Source organism: Gallinula chloropus (assembly GCF_964237585.1).
Source record: "Gallinula chloropus genome assembly, chromosome: 4".
Classification (NCBI taxonomy): Eukaryota; Metazoa; Chordata; class Aves; order Gruiformes; family Rallidae; genus Gallinula; species Gallinula chloropus.
Genome location: NC_140088.1, coordinates 64,732,108 through 64,749,638, shown reverse-complemented (window position 1 = coordinate 64,749,638; position 17,531 = coordinate 64,732,108). Strand labels below are relative to the sequence as shown.

At 42.2% G+C, this 17,531-nt stretch overlaps 1 protein-coding gene across 3 annotated transcripts in view; it reads right to left on the bottom strand.

The window, feature by feature from the left end:
• RUFY3 (RUN and FYVE domain containing 3) overlaps positions 1 to 17,531 on the bottom strand; it is a gene marked incomplete at both ends in the record, with an annotated part of 42,116 nt that overhangs the window by 16,958 nt on the left and 7,627 nt on the right. For 2 of the 3 annotated variants that reach the window (XM_084263620.1, XM_084263622.1), the window contains 5 exons: positions 752 to 813; positions 1,488 to 1,611; positions 3,033 to 3,134; positions 4,794 to 4,911; positions 5,987 to 6,160. In XM_084263620.1, the coding sequence (XP_084119746.1) occupies positions 752 to 813; positions 1,488 to 1,611; positions 3,033 to 3,134; positions 4,794 to 4,911; positions 5,987 to 6,160 (580 nt within the window). Of the gene's footprint in view, positions 1 to 751; positions 814 to 1,487; positions 1,612 to 3,032; positions 3,135 to 4,793; positions 4,912 to 5,986; positions 6,161 to 13,263; positions 13,318 to 17,531 lie in introns of all 3 variants that reach the window. The other variant, XM_084263621.1, reaches the window with a different exon arrangement.

Here is a 17,531-nt window from a genome sequence, read left to right as displayed (position 1 = left end):
GTGCTACCTTTACACTGGACAAGAGTCACCTCACCAAATTCCACTCAAGGAAATCTTTAAAAAAAAAAAATCACATTCTGCATGTGCTTCCAGCAGGGAAACTTAACTAAAGGCTGTGCTAAAAATGAAAATACAGATCACATAAATGCATCCAACACACCCGATCCTGAGGGACAGCAATTAGAGACCCGAATTCAAACCAGCCAGACTTCCTTAGAAAGAACTCTTGAAGAACACCAGGAAACAAGAAGACATGCTCCCTGTCAGTGTGCCCACACTGCAGCTTGCAGTCTCTCGCTCCGAATGTCGCACAGTTCCATCTCTGTATGCTGGCACAAGTACTTTAAGCTACTGTTACAGCTAGGGAGAATTTTTTTTTCCTTCTTAGGACATGATGGTGCCAAAAACCAACTACTAGTGCGTTAGCCATACAACTGGGGAAGGCTACCAAGATGCTTACCAAAACAGCAACAAAGAATGGCTGGGCTAACTCAACAGGGGGTCACTTTTTAAATACTTCAATCATCCATTACGGAAGAACACACAGAATTTCTGGGAGACTTTTCCACAGCTCCCTCCCAATACTCCCAATATCTTATTTATATATTATGATTTCTCACAAAACAGGAATTCAGTCCAAGTAGCTTTTTAATTAAAAAAAAAATAAAAAAATAACAGCTTTCAGAGCAACCCAGAATACTTGAATACAGTTACCAATAGATAAGTAGCAGGACAACTATGTATGACTTACCCTTCACTGCCTTTTGTGCTGTTCCCATCTTTCAAATACATTGAGAAATCAATAACTCCAACCTAAAAAAGAAAAATTTATATTTTACATTAAATACTTTTTCTAAAACTAAATACTATCTGGAGCCATGAAAGCTAAGTGTCCTTCAGTTCCAACATCACTATGTGTTGTACTATAGCAGAGATTCATTGTGCCAGTCTTCTATCAAAAATTAATGAAAACACAGTGTATTCCAAGCACAAATATGCTCAGATTAGCAGCAAGTTGGCAAGCAAGTCTTAGGACATAAGGACAAATCGTTACCATCCCCATATCTGTATATACCCTGCTTGCACAAGCAGGAACCTAAGTGCACACAGGCACATATTCTCTTGTTTAACAACTACAATGATCTCATCTCACAGTGGGAGTGAATTAACAGTTCTGTCCATTTCTCCCCTCATTTTGGCCAAGTCTTTCCCTGTTTTTTCCTCCTTTTTCTTTTACTCCATTGCCCCTCCACAGCGACCTGCATGCAGACCAGAGCAAAGCATAACAGCAAAGAAAAAACCCCAAGTCCTAAGTCTCTGATCTCAGTGCCACCACCTATCCAGAGACCACAATCAGAGTTAAACGCCTATCTTAGTCTTCTATTGCATACAGTAACTAAGTTGTATCTCAGTCAACCAAAGTCCTCTACAATGGAAAATTATTCTCATTTAAATGAGCAGAAAAGCATTAACTGAATACCCAGTACCTGTGAGTCCAGGTCTTCTCCTTTCATGCAGAAGTTTGCATCGATGACATTCAAACCTACCAGGAGGCCAGCAATGATCGCACCTTCTTCTTCCATCATCAGTGCATTAGGCTCATAAAATTCACTGTAGAGTGCACAGCAAGAGAAGACAAGTATTACATCTTTAAAAGTCAGCTAAAATGATGTGATCCTTGTTAGTTCATACCATGACATAATGCAAGCTCAGCCTTAACAATAACCCAGACAGTGGCACGTAGTTCACACAGAAACATACTCCTACATACTGCCAATGTACTCCTGCTCTGAACAAACCTCTCTTAGCACAGTAAATCTTTAGACAAGGCAATGACAAGTAGGAGACCTGGTTCCTCAGTTGTGGAAAGGAGATGGAAATCACGTACGATTCTTGAGTAATCATAGAATCATAGAGGTTGGAAGGGACCTCGAGAGATCATCGGGTCCAACCCCCCTGCCAAAGCAGCTCCCCAGCTCATATTGCACAGATAGGCGTCCAGACGGGTCCTGAATATCTCCAGAGATGGAGACTCCATCACCTCCCTGGGCAGCCCATTCCAGGGCTCTGTTACCCTCACTGTGTAAATGTTCTTCCGCATGTTGGTGCAGAACTTCCTGTGCTCCAACTTGCAGCCATTGCCCCTTGTCCTGTTCCCACAGAACACTAAAAAGGGGCTGGCCATTTCCCCCTGCATCCCATACTTAAGGTATTTATAAACACTGATAAGGTCCTCCCTTAGTCTTCTTTTCTCTAGGCTGAACAGTCCCAGCTTACTCAGCCTTTCCTCATAGGGGAGATGCTCCAGGCCCTTAATCATCTTTGTAGCCCTTCTTTGGACTTTCTCCAGGAATAATGGCACAGCATGGTCAAGATTTCAGATGGGGTCTTAACAGCAGAGTTTTTGAAGTAGCAGACTTGTACTACTCTATTACACACTACTATTAAGCCACTGCCACGTTTTCCAGTGGGCAATGCCAAGTTCTCCACTCTAACCCCAAGACAGCTATGGATTTACACAGACAGCCAATGAAAACCTACTTGTCTAAGTCAAGAAACACCAACATATTTAATAAGTCCTACTGCTTTGTACAGACCTAGCAGTCTGAGTCCACAGATTTCAATTAAACTACAGAACTGTTGCAGTTTTATGAGTGGGAAGCAGAGGTACAGGGAAGTGAAATGAATTGTTCAAAGTCAGGTGGTCATGAAGTGACATGGTCAAAAACATATCCAGGGCCAAGATTTTGGATACAAAGAATGCTGTATCCCCTCTGTGCAAATATTTCACCCCAGTTATCTCTCCGGAGCCACAATTTGTGTTTATTATAACGGATATTTGAGACAATGAAAGTGGAGAAATAACAGCTTCTGAATTAAGCATTTTTAATCCCTCAGGGGAAGCTGTGCATTTCAGAAATATCGCCATTTCTCAAAAGTAGTACACATGTACTTTACCCTTTGGGTGCACAATATCATAAATGAGGGTAGAAGTGAACCTAACCTAACCCAAGAGTGAGCTCAGCACTCACCTGAGAAGATCCTTTCTGTTAATCAAGGCTTTCATGTATTCTGAAAGTTTCTTCTGCATTAGAGCCAGGCGAAGCCAAGCTCTTCCTCTGCCCACAGGTGTCCTGCAAAGGCCAGAAACAAAACAGTTACTTACACACTGCAATGCACATTTGCAAACACTTTAACAATCCTTTTCCAGCTAAAGTTTCTGCATCTCAAAAGGTAGAGCTGGCATTTATTAAAGCAGGGAAATACAAGGTATTTAAGTGCAAATAGTTACAGACAAGATGATCCAACCAATCACTGCTTCTCTCTCAACTGATCATGTGTTTGCTGTTATACTAAAAATATCTCCCTGACTTTACTCCTGCGAGATGCTACTCCACAGAGAGACACCAGCTGCTTCAACACATCACCTTCTGATTCAAAGCCAGTTTTGCACAACCATGTGGACACTTCAGCACAGACGCCCAAGCACCACTCTGACAGGTAGCTGTTAAGTTGGGAGAGAACCCACAGAAACAACTGAAAACAAATTCAGTACTGCTCTTTTCAATGATTTTGATAGCGACACTCTCAGAGCACGCAATGGGTTACAGTCACCGTCCTTCCCCCTCTGTTTCTCCTGGCAATCTGAAGCACACAGCCTTAAAAACACAGTAACTGATATGCTACATCACAGCTCTGCCTCACCCACCCTCGCGTGCTGGCCACGAGCCAGTACCAGATGCTCCCAAGGAAGGTGGTGATCCCCCACACTGAGCAGTATTCTGATTAGAAGGAAATTTCTTTTCCATGCCCAGCAGACAGTCAGCATCTTACATCAAACAGCATGTGGGCACTTCATTTTCTAACCTTAGCTAATATAAGCAGCAACTGCCCATGAAAGTCATCCTCATTGTTCCCTGTTCTTGACCTCACTATACATGACATTTCCCACATTTCCCAACAGTCAGCATGAATGCAAGGCTGAGGTTTAGAAAGCTATTCTAAAGCTGCTCTTTATTTCAATTTCTTCCACTATTCTTCTACAACAGGAAAAGGTAACAGGAGCTCTGGCAGAAAAAGGCTGGCACGCTGATCCTGTAAGCTGTTCCAGGAGTCCTACATAGATCTCCAGTAACAGCACTTCTCTGTATGCACATTGCCAAAGAAACTGTTATTGGACCAATTCACTTCTTTCAGTGAAGAAGATTTAATCCTTAGTCCTGATACTCATACAAAAACCTCCTTATACTTCTTTCGCTGTTCCTCAGTCTGAAAGCCACATGTAGTTTCTTTTTAGCTTGGAATAAGCAAACCTGAATGGGATATCTGAAATTACTATGAAATTTTAAAAGTAATAGATGTTTAAAGTGGGGTTTTTCTTCATACTCTCTAACACAAGCTAGCATCTTCTCACACTTTTGAGACCAAGCCTCCCTTTTACACAAACTCTACATGTTAACCTGGAATGATTTAAAGGAAAAATGACCTCTATGTATCAGCCTGAAAACTATTTAACCTGTCATCACCTTCCTTCCAATCAGGAAGAGACTCAGTGAAGGCTGTTCCCATCCCCAATACACGCTGTCACTAGTTCAATGGTAGCAATAAACTTGTCCATAACCTCCTGTGTGCTTAACACAGAAAGGATCTATCCTATCCTCTCCTTCTGCAGTTCCGTGATTAAAGAGTCATGATCCATTTTTATTGGCAGAAGGTGGCAGATCTATTCCTGAAGGTTATGTTTGTCCTCTTCTTCTGTGTTGTGTACTTGTGCGGTAAAAGACTCTACTTACTTCAGCCCTGGAAGGTCCTTAACACTTGCTGTAATTTCTGCAGCTTCAGGAACAAGTTTTTCTACTAGTTCTAGAGGTCCCCAAAATGATTTATTTTGCCCAAGGAAAGTCTTCTTGGCTAGAAAAGAAAAAGACAGAAAATGAGCCTCTTAGGCCTGTGCTGGCTAAATACATTCTCAAACACAGTCAGAACTGAACGAAGAGCAGACAAAAATGGCTAGAAAGATTCTTCTGGGACTGCTGCTGGGCAAGTCCAAACATGAGTTTTTTATGTTCGAGTGCAGCAGTTACTGGCATCATTCAACAGGGGCCTGAGACAGAGAAAATATTCCATAGATCCCAAAATGCCACCACAATGGCATCTGGCAATAACCAGCAACTTCAAGTCCCTGCTAGAAATCCATTATTTCTACTAGGATGCTGTCACTGTCCCTAAGTTATACTCAACACCTGCACAGTAACTTCCTCTCACTCACTGACCACCACAGCACAAGGAGAAGCACAATGCTGAACACAACTACTAAACGTACGTACGTGTGAGTGACAAAAGGGTATTTAATAGCCCCTGCTTTTCATCTCAAGCTACTATAACGCATATCAAGAGAAGTACTCTGGTACTTGGCCATTTTAATTGGAACTCTGTATTATACTGCTAAGTCTATGCCCTGCTCCCTATTTTAGAAAGGGGCTTACAAGACATTAGCCTCTCAAAGCCAAAATCCTCAGTTTTGATAAAACTATCGAGAAAGGACACCCATGTTGCAGTTCCTCTTCCAGCAAGAGGACGGTTGTGTCCCTAAAGCATAAGGAAGTACAGAAAAAGAAGGGAGTCATGAGTTTGCTGAGGAGCTAATTTTAATCACTGATCACTTCGTTATACTCATCTGACACCCCGTTTTAAAAACAGCAAGCACAACTTGTGAACTTTTCAGCTGCTGTGTTACGCCTTCAGCACATTTTTTTTCCCCTTCCTGTGGCCTGTCAAATCAACTGTGATGACAGCAGTGACCCTGGCTCAGTTTCTCCTTAGCCTACTGCACATTACAAAACCAGACTTTTTTAAAAAAAAAATAAGGCTGCTCTTTCTCCATTCCTACACTAGGACCAACAGCCCAGGAGGACTCTATGATCCTTGGGGTCCCTTCCAACCCATACCATTCTATGATTCTGTGACTCCTCTCAAGCAAGGTTACCTTTCAAGCCGTGTTTAAGGCAATGTTCCATCACAACGAAGAACTGCTGAAGAGGTGCATAGTCGGAGTCCAGCGTCCTGCCCAGATTAAGTGCCGATTCAATCAACCCCTTGATACTCAGTTTCGCCATGTTCATCAGGTTCATGCGTTCATTAGCCATGAGATAATTAGGATCTATTGAAAAAAAGGAAGAATGCTGCTAAGTAAGAAATGTTGTTTTTAATGCAGTAAGATAGCCCATCTCTCTTTTTGTCCCTCAGCTTTGAGGGCTCTTTAAGGGCAGTGACGTTCAGGCCTTTTGGTGAGAAAAATCAAAATGAACTAGCATTTTATGGCCCAAGCCACAGTGGCACAGGAACAGGTGGTATATCACATTAAGGGTTCCTCAATACTTCAAGTAACTACAAAAGCTTTACATTTTCAAAGAAAAGATGTTTGAAGACAGCTGTTGATATCATGTTTTACATCTTGACAACACATTACTGAGTCATGGCCAACGCTTGCTCCAGCTCAAACCTTCCACTACACCCAGCAGCTACAGACCGGCAAGACCTCTCGACTTGCAATATGTTCTTCCATCTAAACATCACGATTACCCTCACACTTAATTCATCCACATGCCTCTCTATCCAGTATTTCCTTCTCATGAGTGAAATTGTCTTATGACCACAACAAACGAAGCGTGCTTTAGATCTGGAGAAACACAGTAATAGAAATTCTTGCTTCTAAAATGATGTTGCACTGCTTGCAATTTCTCTGTTTGCACCTGTTCTACCTCCAGTCTCACATCCTGATTTTGAGCTCAAGTACTTTGGCACAAGCAGTTTCATCCCCATAAGGTACCTTTATTCTAGGGCTGCCGTAAACAGCCATGGACCTTGAATCAATTTGCCACCTACACAAGAATTTACTACACCTAGCAGCAGACACACAGAGGACATCTCAGACCAAGGGGTACATTCCTCTGAAACTACTGCAGTCCCCTATAGGACTTGTCCTGATGATGCAAGTCATCATCCTGCTTCATCATGACGCTGATGCTGACAAGTCCAGTTGCTGAAGTACAATCTCCTTGTCATCTCATAAATACCAGTACTGCAGTGAGGCATCTTGTCAGCACCCATCAGCTGAAATGGGAAGAACCACAGAATCATTAAAAATCACAGCGTTCCCAATTCCCTTATCTCCTGCAGGTTGAAAAGCACTGTAGGCCCAGCAGCACGTGGCTGACAAGAGTAATATATGACTTCAGAAATCTGTGGCTGAATTCAAAACAGGGAAGAAGAGGAGCAACTGCTACCATGCAACCTTTAGGCCAGACAGGACCCACTGAAAGGCTCCTTGAGATTGGGAGACAAAAAGCTACTACTGAAGTGGAGACATGCACATCCTCAAATAAACTATGAACTTCTGTAAAATTATCAAAGAAATATTTTGAAACCTGGGAACAAAGAGATTTGCTGAATCTGCCTCAGAAGCACACCATGCCTTCAAGTCTGGTAAGGTCTTAGTTTTGTGTGGCCTGTCTGCCAGGGGACAAGCTGCTTTATTCCGGGATACTGCTGCTGACTCACAGAGATACTCAGACCCAGCAACAGTGCTGGCAATACTCGAGTACCCCTCATCAAAGGGGTGGTCATCAGCCAGAATTGCCACTGATCAACAGCCACTCCTATGTGGCCTGGACGGTGCATATCTGCTGCTGTGGGCCAATGCCTTCTCATTCAGATGCACAGCAAACAAGTCCAGTGGTTCCTGTGCCTCCACCCAATCTTCTACTGCTGAGGGACAAAGTGATCAAAGCCCCTCAGGAGTTTTGTTTTGCTAAGGCATGCTCCTCAAGCACCGATTGTCTTGGCTCACACCTTATAAAAAGGCTGAGATTAGGCATTTGCCATTTATTTTCACAGTTTAGAAAATTTCAAAAGGACTCATTTATGAATTCAATTCTCACAGCAGCATTGGACTGTGGAAAGATTTCATGTAGCAGGTCATTTTTAACACCTTTTCAGAACTACTATTATTTGGCGTGTACGTTGAGCCAATTACCTGTTCTGTGATTTGAAATCCATTTAGGATTTGCCAGGTAGCTAACTGCCACCACTGCTAGGAACACAGACCCGGGGGGGAAAAAAAATCAGACATAGTATCACACGATTGCAAAACCCAATTTTTGCACATGCAATTAAACCCCCTTCTGTATATTTTCTCCTGGGTACTTCCACATAACACTCATGAACACCACCTCTGATAGCATCCATCACAGTTGCCATTCAATAGCATATCAATACCCCAGAGCATTTGCTTCTACTGCACACAAATATCATCACATAATTGTGCTTTGATTCGGTACCATGATTCAAAAATCTGCTAAGAACAAGCTTATCTGGTAAAAAAAAAAATAAATCCCTTCCCTCAACACTTCTGGTAGCACAACTCCATCCACAGCATATCCACACTTCTGACCAAGACACAAATGTCTGGCAGGCTTGAATTATTGGAGGCATATTTATATGTAGCTTAAAAGACTATGGGGTAACAGAAACAAGTAGATTTTAAAGTTTAAATGCATTTGGAAGTCTAGATTGAACATGACACTTCACCTGGCCAGGCCTTGAAGAAAACCTCCAATACACAGACGCACTGGGTACTCTGATCTCAATGGTGAGATCACACCATTTCAAAAAGGTGAGGTTTTCCTCCTGAACATACCTAAAAGTTTAAAGACGTAACTTAAACCTCATTAAACATCAACACTCTGTTCTCTTCTTCACTATCTGACAAGAGGTATATGAAGCATGTTCTAGACAACCAGTTTCTTTCAACACTCTTAAGAGCTAATGAAGGTCTGAGCTAATGAAAACACTTAAGAGACAAAGCAGGGCTATGCTTTCATTTAAGACTAAAAGGTGTACTCACAGTCTTAAGAGCTAAAAAGAAATATTTTCATCACAGTAACTAATGAACAGTTTCTGCTTCATTAGTCTCTTGCCAACAATGGTGATCTGCATATGCTGATCTATAATTTTCATCTCACAAACTGATTTTTATATAGTACAAAACTGGGTAAAATACCAAAGTTTTATTCCAAGCATTAAATTCTAAGTAGTTCGTACCATTGTTATATGTGCTGCAACATGTACATCTTTAAAGGTGACTAAAAGAGCGGGCTAAGCAAGCACAGATCACTTTCAAACACTAAGACTACACAGCTGGCTTGAAGTCAACCCAGACTCTTTGGGCTTCAACAGCCTGACACAATGTGCAATTAAGAGACTCTGTTTGAAACAATGTCTTCTCCAACTTTCTCTTTCCACGTCTAATTACAAAACCTCTACCTGTGTTTTACTACACATGCTACGTTGTAAACCTTAAAAAGTAAAATCTTGGACCTTAAACTTTACCTTTCAAGGTGGTTTGGATTTCAACTGAAGTCATCTTGAATTCTCAAGACACTTTTGTATTTAAGTATCGTGGCTTCTAAAGAACAGAAGTGCTTTCCAACCAACGACCTTGCACATGGCACGTAAGCAGTTATGACTGAACTGGACTTGCATCCCACTACCATTGCAGGGTCAAATCATCAGCTCATCTTACTGTTTCCTTAAAACACTGAACTGCCAGGTTTCTGAAGAGGTAAAACAGTGCCACCATCACTGACATGCTAACAGCATGAAAAGGGTTCCTGAGAAGCTTCTACAAGGGCAATGTTTTCAAAGGCCCCCAATAATCTCAGGAACCCTGAAATTTGTTTATAAGTTAAAATATGTATCTAGGAACCTAACAGTGAGGGGAAAAGTTGATACAATGCTGGATCTCCAAGGGTTAAGCTGCAACTGGTCTAAGTACTTCTCACCTGGTAATAATAAATTTTATTGCTACTCATATTAATGACCTTAAAAGAATTAAGAAGAAATTAAAATATAACCAGAACTTTGATCAAATGCAGGTAGTTATGAAACACTGTAGATATGAATCTGCTCAAAGCAATGCCAGTTGGTTAGTATTTCAGCTAGGTTCCCCATTGACTGGACCCATATCTGATCAAGAACTGAAACTTGCTGCCATCTGAAGCTTAAAAAGGCTGCTTCTGTGTATCGAAGAGAAACTGCATCTTGCAAACATTTCACACGGTATTCAGATTAACTGAGATATGTTAACAGTGGAACACTTGCTTTCAAAGCAAACCCCCGTGCTACCTACAGTCCAGAGTTTCAGTTAAGCAAATTCAGGAAAGACATCAGTTCCAGCTGCTCAGACTACAAAATCATCAGCACATGTGTAATTACTAATAAATGTGGAAAGCAAATCCCTAGATAAATTAAGGGCTTTCATAATTTAAATTGGGGTCCAACATCCTTATGTCCTTGTTCAGCTTCTTGTATTGCCATTTGAGCACTCCTGACATTCCCTTACCTTCAAACACCTCATCTGCCTTACGGCAATGTGAGCCCTGACACCCACCTTGAGGACGAGGTGACCCACGTTTTGCCTGTCATGTCAACGCTCTCTTAAAGCAAAGCGGCCATGGAAACAAAAGGGACGTGACTATTCGCAAGTGAAAGCCAGAGGCACATCTGTTTCTACAGCAAGATGGTTTAGTCTAATTTTTTGCCTCTGTGTTCAAAACTCAACCTGTCTGCTTTGAGGGCCTGTGGATAAACTGGGGAGCAGCTGGACTAATGCCACCTTATAAAAAATTAAACAGATTTCCTATGAGAAGAAACATTTTCACAAGTTGCTCTCGCTGTGATACCCTGAACTTTCAAGTGGGAAAACCACGCTGCACATCAAGCATCCATCAGTCTCTGATCTGTTACCAAGCACGTAAGAATTTAGAAAAACAAACCCCAAAACAAACAAAAAAGCCCCCCACCCCAAACCAGAACAGGGTGAGGGACATGGGAAACAAAAGCTACAGGTTCAAACAGAGAAGACATTTCAAAGGCATCCCACCCTGACAAAATCAATGCAAAAAATCTGTTTAATGGAGAGAAAAGAAATAATCTGGACATCCTATTTTTTTTGTCCCTATAGACTACCCTGGATAAGCCCTTGGCTGGAGCTGCTGGGGAAGCAGCACTAGCTGTCTTGTCAGGAGAGAGCTCTCCCATGGCCAACGAGAAGCATGCTGTGTTTACAAGGCCACTGACAGAAACCCAGGCACATAACCAAGCACAACAGTTAAGGAAGGCAATATCCAAGGAAGATGTCCAGCAAGACACCAGGTTAGTTAATACATCTAAACATACATCATCACCTTATTGATGTTCATAAATATGCAAAGGTCTAGAGTCAGGAGGATGGAGTCATGCTCTTCTCAGTGATGGCCAGCGACAGGACAAAGGTCAATGGATGCAAGCCGAACCATAGGAAGTTCCATGTGAATGTAAGAAGGAACCTTTTCACTGTTAGGGTGGCAGAGCACTGGGACAGGCTGCCCAGAGAGATTGTGGAGTCTCCTTCTCTGGAGACATTCAAACCCCGTCTGGATGCGCTCCTGTGTGATTTAGTCTGGGTGATCCTGCTCTGACAGGGGGGTTCAAGGTCCCTTCCAACTCCTAACATTCTGTCATTCTGTGACTTTTTCTGCCCAACACATCTTCTTTAAAAAGGGTTATACCATCTGAGTTTCCAAATACAAACAAAATAGAAATACACAGAAAAAACAGTAAATGTTGCTATTTAGTGGTTGATTTTGCTTTTTTCTTCTGCCAGAAATGTGTTTAAAACTATTTGCATTGGAAGGTGTTTCCTAACTGTCCCCCAAACCTAGCTGCATTAGTTGGCCATCCTTAACTATCAGTTATTAGTCTAGTAATAGTTGCAGCTACATATTTTAAGACAGATGTATCCCTCACACTCTTGCACATACTTTACGCTCTATTTATAACCCTGAGTCTGTACCACAAACGCACTTCACTCAATCTCACCATCCTGCTTTACCAAGTTTATAGTTTAAGTCGTTTATCTGTGCTGTAAAGAAAAAAACAGCAGCTTTTGGTTTATATCCTACCAGTGAGAATTAGACCAAAACTGATAAAACCCCAACGAGAAAACAGCCACAGATCTGCCATCTGCAACACCTCCAAAAACAGTGAACGTGCAGATAGGCAAAGAGCTGACGTGCATCTCCCGACCTTACTCCTCTGGGATTATCAGTGGGAGAGTAACAGGATTTATGTTCAAAAGTCTTCAGGATACCAAGAACCTTAGTTTTAGCTTCTAACTTCAGATTGCCATTTTAAAACAACGTGGGCTGTATAGGTAAATATCCCAATCTATGTCAAAAAAACTGTATTCATCCTTATAATGAGCATTTGAACTTCGTGGCCACAAAAGGAAAATTCCCTTCATATTTCCCTGCCTCCAAAAGGCCTACTTGCCTTTTGTGTTGCAAATGCTTTCATCCCATGCATGAACAGTTGTATTTAGTCATCAAATTGCCAATTTACTGGAGCACATGCTGAACGAGCATCCCGCTATCTCACGCTCGCACCTTTTTTAAGGATCAAGTAATAAGCTCTGTAAAACCAATGCTTGTTTAGTACTTCACAAGTATGAATCAAGATCTGCAATACAAGTTTTAAAGCCACTTTTGCAAGGTCTCAAGTTGATAAGTAGAAACATTTCAGAAAATCTGAAGGTGATTTCTGGAATATTTCTTAATATTTAGCTTCCATACGTTGCTGCATATATATTCCGTTTATATTTCTTAAAATTCGGTTTCCATGGATACTGCTGTAACCTGTGTTTATACAGGACTCAGGAAAATAATTTCCCCAGAAAGGATTCAATATCAATCAATAAGCCCCTTGTTCATTCACTTTTTCTACCTCCATGTGAAGTCAAAACATCCAAAATTTTTTGAAACACTGTTTTAAGCAACATTGTATGCATGTATTTTCAATGAGATGGGTAAGAATTTAGCAACCAAAAGTGAGTCCATGCAACCCATGAAGGGGCCAATAAAATCCAGAAAGGAAGCCTTCACAATGTAAATTAATACAATGGCAAAAGCAACAAATTCATGCACTGGAGTGATCAAATACATTTTCTTTCACACGCTAACAGCAGAAACCAAACATCCACACCAAGTGCAACTAGGGCAGCGTGTTCTGTCCGGGAACCTGGTTTAACCAGACAAGCAGGTTCAGAAAGCACCAGCTATTGGAACAGTAAAGGAAAATTGTATTTGGCACTCAGGCTCAAAATAAGAAGTCAAAAGCCAATCACGAGCGGAAATAATAGCTGAAAGATGTTGGTGTGGCACGCACCTTCAGTATCATCACGCAATTGCTCCACCACATCTGTCAAATCCTCCCAAGAGTCTTTGCAAACAGCAAAAAGAAAGGAAAAGAAAGAAAATGTCATGCAAGCCGTGATCTAAAGGGAAGATTCAAAATCAAGGTATAAGAAAAGAATAACTGAAAGGGAGATTTGCATAATACAAGATTTAATTCATATCGGGAAGAGATTTGCAAGTCAAAAGGGTTTGTTAGTCTGCACAAAGCAACACAGCAAAGCATTTTTTTCCTTGAGAGTCAAATTAAGGTAGGCTTCAGAAAAGCTTCAGAAGCTTTATTTCCTTCTGCATTAAGACAAGCAATGTTTTTGTAAAGCACATCCTAAAAAGAAAAGCAAGAAAAGCATTATTTTCTTTGTCAGATCAAAGCACTGAACTTTCGATAGCTATGCAAAGTCAGCATTTGCTTCAATTTCCTTCTGCCCAGCCAGCAAAAGAACCCCCCCAACACCAGGGAAACGTAGCCAGGCAGGAAAAGCAAGCACACTTCAGGAAAAGGACATACTGAGGACACTTTAAACAAGGTTAAACAGAACTTTAATTGCGTTACAACCGTGACTTCAAATGAAAAATCTTGCAGAGGTGGTCCAACTAAGCCCAGATCCGGGTCACAGGTTTTACATTGTCACTCTGATGATGATTCATTAAGGTCTGGATGAGGAAAACACCTCTATCTCCTTGCCGGGAGCCTGCAGATGGCAGACAGGCATGGGGAATAGGTAAATATCCTGCACGAGGAGCACGTAGGACAAGGAAAACTTGTTTCACCTCGCCTGCTAATTCCCCAGTTTCCAACCCAGAAAACTAAGCTGGACCAAACCAGGGAGGCTCTGAACCCTGTGAGATTTTCAGCTCCCTACTTACGCGCCCCACCGTCCCCAGTGCCAACCTGCAACCAGTGGAACATCGGAAGCACGAGAACGGCTCTATTCCCCTGCACCGGCCAACTGTGCCAAAGCCCTGAGCAAAGTACACATGCTACTGGGACCTCCTCCCCCCCACGGAAAAGCTATCTCCAGCCTCCTCCTGCCCCAGGAGCCAGTGCTGGCTAGCAAACAGCACAGCCACAGTCACTACATTTAAAGGAAGGACAAAAATAAAAAGTCCAAATACCAGTACGACTAACGGTTCAACTGGTCCCAGAAAGCTTCCCACACTGCAATGCTGCTGACCAACACGTTTCTCATCCTTTCTGACTGCTTTATCTACATAGATGATTTGTAGCGATTAGTTTTCATCGTAAACCAGAAGTTCCCTTCTTGCCCTATGGTTAAGCACTACCACCACACTCCTGAGAGCAGAAAACCACCGTTCCACACCTCAACCCAGGCTGAATCGATCACCTCCTTTCAGTTCAGCAGGGGTCTCTCTTCTCCTTGTTGGGGGGTGAGTAGGGAGAGAAAGACACATGCCCATGTTCCTCTGTTTCCAAGGAGCAACAGGGAGTTTTGCTTGAGAAATCCCCTGCTATTGCCAAAACAGAGCCCTGGTGATGCTCCCCCATGCTACACATGTGGCTTTTGGTCTTGTCTTCCAGAGTCACTTTCACCCCTTTGCTCCGCCTCCCCCCATTTTTTTAAAAAAAAAAAGGCCTTAAAACACAGATGTCAGTGTGATGGGAGAAATTCACTATCTGCAGAAAGTGCTTTGCTTAACAACACTACATAAACAAGCTCACACAGAGAGTATTTTCTAGCTGTATTTCTAGCATTTCTGAAAACAAATCAGATGAGAACCTAGCTGCACACACAATGGTTTATTTACTAGTGGCTTCCATCGCATGCAAAGATCAGAACCGGACTGCCAGCACCCCGAAATCCCTACCTACATACTGAGACTGAAGCCAGACATCATCACTGAACGGTCTGTTACCTAATACTGAGGGTCTGGGCTTTCTCCTTAGTCTCAAGCGTAAACAGAACCTCTCATAACCAAAACAAGATTTACAATCAGCTTGTTAACAGGGACAGAGAAAATCGCCAGGCTTTGCTCGGCCTTATGAGAGATCTTTCTCACATGGATTTTGCCCCTTCAGCCCCTCCCTACACACACCACGTATCCTCCCACCTCACCGCTCCTCCAGGCCTCTTTCTGTGCTTGGCTCATACCCAAAAGCCACCAAAGACCTCCAACCAACCATGACATCTGTGGCCAACAGGCAGCGAGGTTTACACACAGAAGAACAGGTTTTACTTTCTGATCACTTCCTTTTTGAATGATTTTGTATTTTTAATTCAACACAGGAAACCCCTTCGCAGCGTCAGGTCAGCACAGCACGGGTGGTCCAGAACCCCACCCTGCATCACAACTGGGCTGCGTTTCACAGACACAACTGTGCTGGCTCTACCTGGACAACTGCTACCCAACTCATGGTAAAGGACTAAGGCATACATTTTTATCCTCCTTACCGCCCCCTACCCTACCTCCCCGCCCCATTTTCTTTCTAGTGAGAAGCTTGCAAGAATTTAATGAATTTAGGCTGGCACTAAGGCGCTATGGGATTTGTACAGATTTACAGGCAGAAGTTCTTAATTAGCACTTTTCATATTTTTGTTCATTTCTTACACATCTAACTGCCCTTTGCACATATCTTCTTTCTTCTCTTACACTCTACAGCTTCCCCCACTACTTGTCTGGAATTTCCATCAAACAACAGTGGGGAAAAAAAAACCCTCATGACACACAGAAATGAAAAAACCCAAACCACAAAAAACCAAGCCAAAACCCCCCAAACAATCAGAAATCAGCTACTTGATAGTTTCCATGTTCCTTACCTTAGCACATCTAAGACAAACTCAATACTTTCTACTGTTATGGAAAAATATGAAAGCTTGTAACTGGTGTGTACCAAGTTTAGAAAACAAACTTTTAAGTCTTCATAAAGCTATTACCTCATTCCAACTAGATTCCCAGGAAGATTAGCATTACTGAATTGAATATCCCACTGGAATAAGCACACAAGCAAGTGCTTTACAGAGGAACTAGAGTGCTTATCAGCACAACCATCGTCACCATGCAAATCCCATCAGTCACTTTAACACTACAGTTTTTCCAAGCTACTCTCTTCCCCGCTGTGCTCTTGTCAAGCAGTGTGACTACAAGTCCGGGTCTGGCAGAAGCCTGGGACTCCCTTTTGGCTGATTTACCCACTTGAGCACCTGAGGAAGAAACCCTCAAAGGCCTCCACGGTGACTTCGGCTGCTGTCCACACACCCACTACCAACCACAGTGCCTCCCAAACCCAATGCCAATTAAGGTTTACCAATGCATTTTATCCAAGCAATTAAAAAAAAATTAATACAAACCCATCCTCATGAGCAGGGATACTGATGTATAAGAAGAGCAGCAGCTTCTCTGAGTTATGACTTTGTTCCCACTAATAAGAATGCTTAAAGAGGTGGTGATTAATGAACAGTGAATGATTACATACAGTAAGAAAAGAAGCAAAAACTTTCCCTTCTAACTTTATCTTCCTAAATGAATTTATTCATATCTTCACTTTTGGTTTAGTATTTCTCACAGACATAGGCAATACCTAACCAGTTACACTGCCATTTGGAACAACTCAGGCAGGAGAAAGGGATATTGCCAGCAGATACACTTTCCCATGTAAATAAACCTGTAAATAGACCTCTGCTTAGCAGCGAGCTGCCACGCTACTGTGCACCCAAAAAACATGCTACATGAAAATCTGAGTACACGAAAGGGAAGTCAAGACTGTGGCTCCTCACACTGTGAGCAGGATGGGGATAAAAGCAGCATCCAATTCACCTTATGGGGTTTTTGGACAGGTGTGTCATGAGCAGGAACCAGCTAAAGTCCCCAAGTATACAGCAGAATTATCCCGGTGATATTTTAAATAAACTTAACCAAGCATCAGTCCTTTAATAAATGCTGAGATGTTCCCATAGTCCAGAGCTGCACAACCTCCTATATATGCCCTTCAAATTCCCAAGGGAGAATGCATCCATTAGGAAAGCAAAGAGCACACATATATATATAAATATATGTGTGTGTGTGTATATGTATGCTATACTGAGATACCACCTACAAGCAAGCTCCCACGATTTGCAGGAAGCTGAACAGTACAACTCCAGGTTCCCCAGCTTCTTCCTAGGCCACCAGTTTTCTCTCCACCTCCTCTACTTTTGTTAGCAAACAGCTTGTGAATGCACCAGGAGGACTGAATGCTCCAATCTTCTTCTACATCTTCAGCATTTTTTCACGCATAAAGACAGA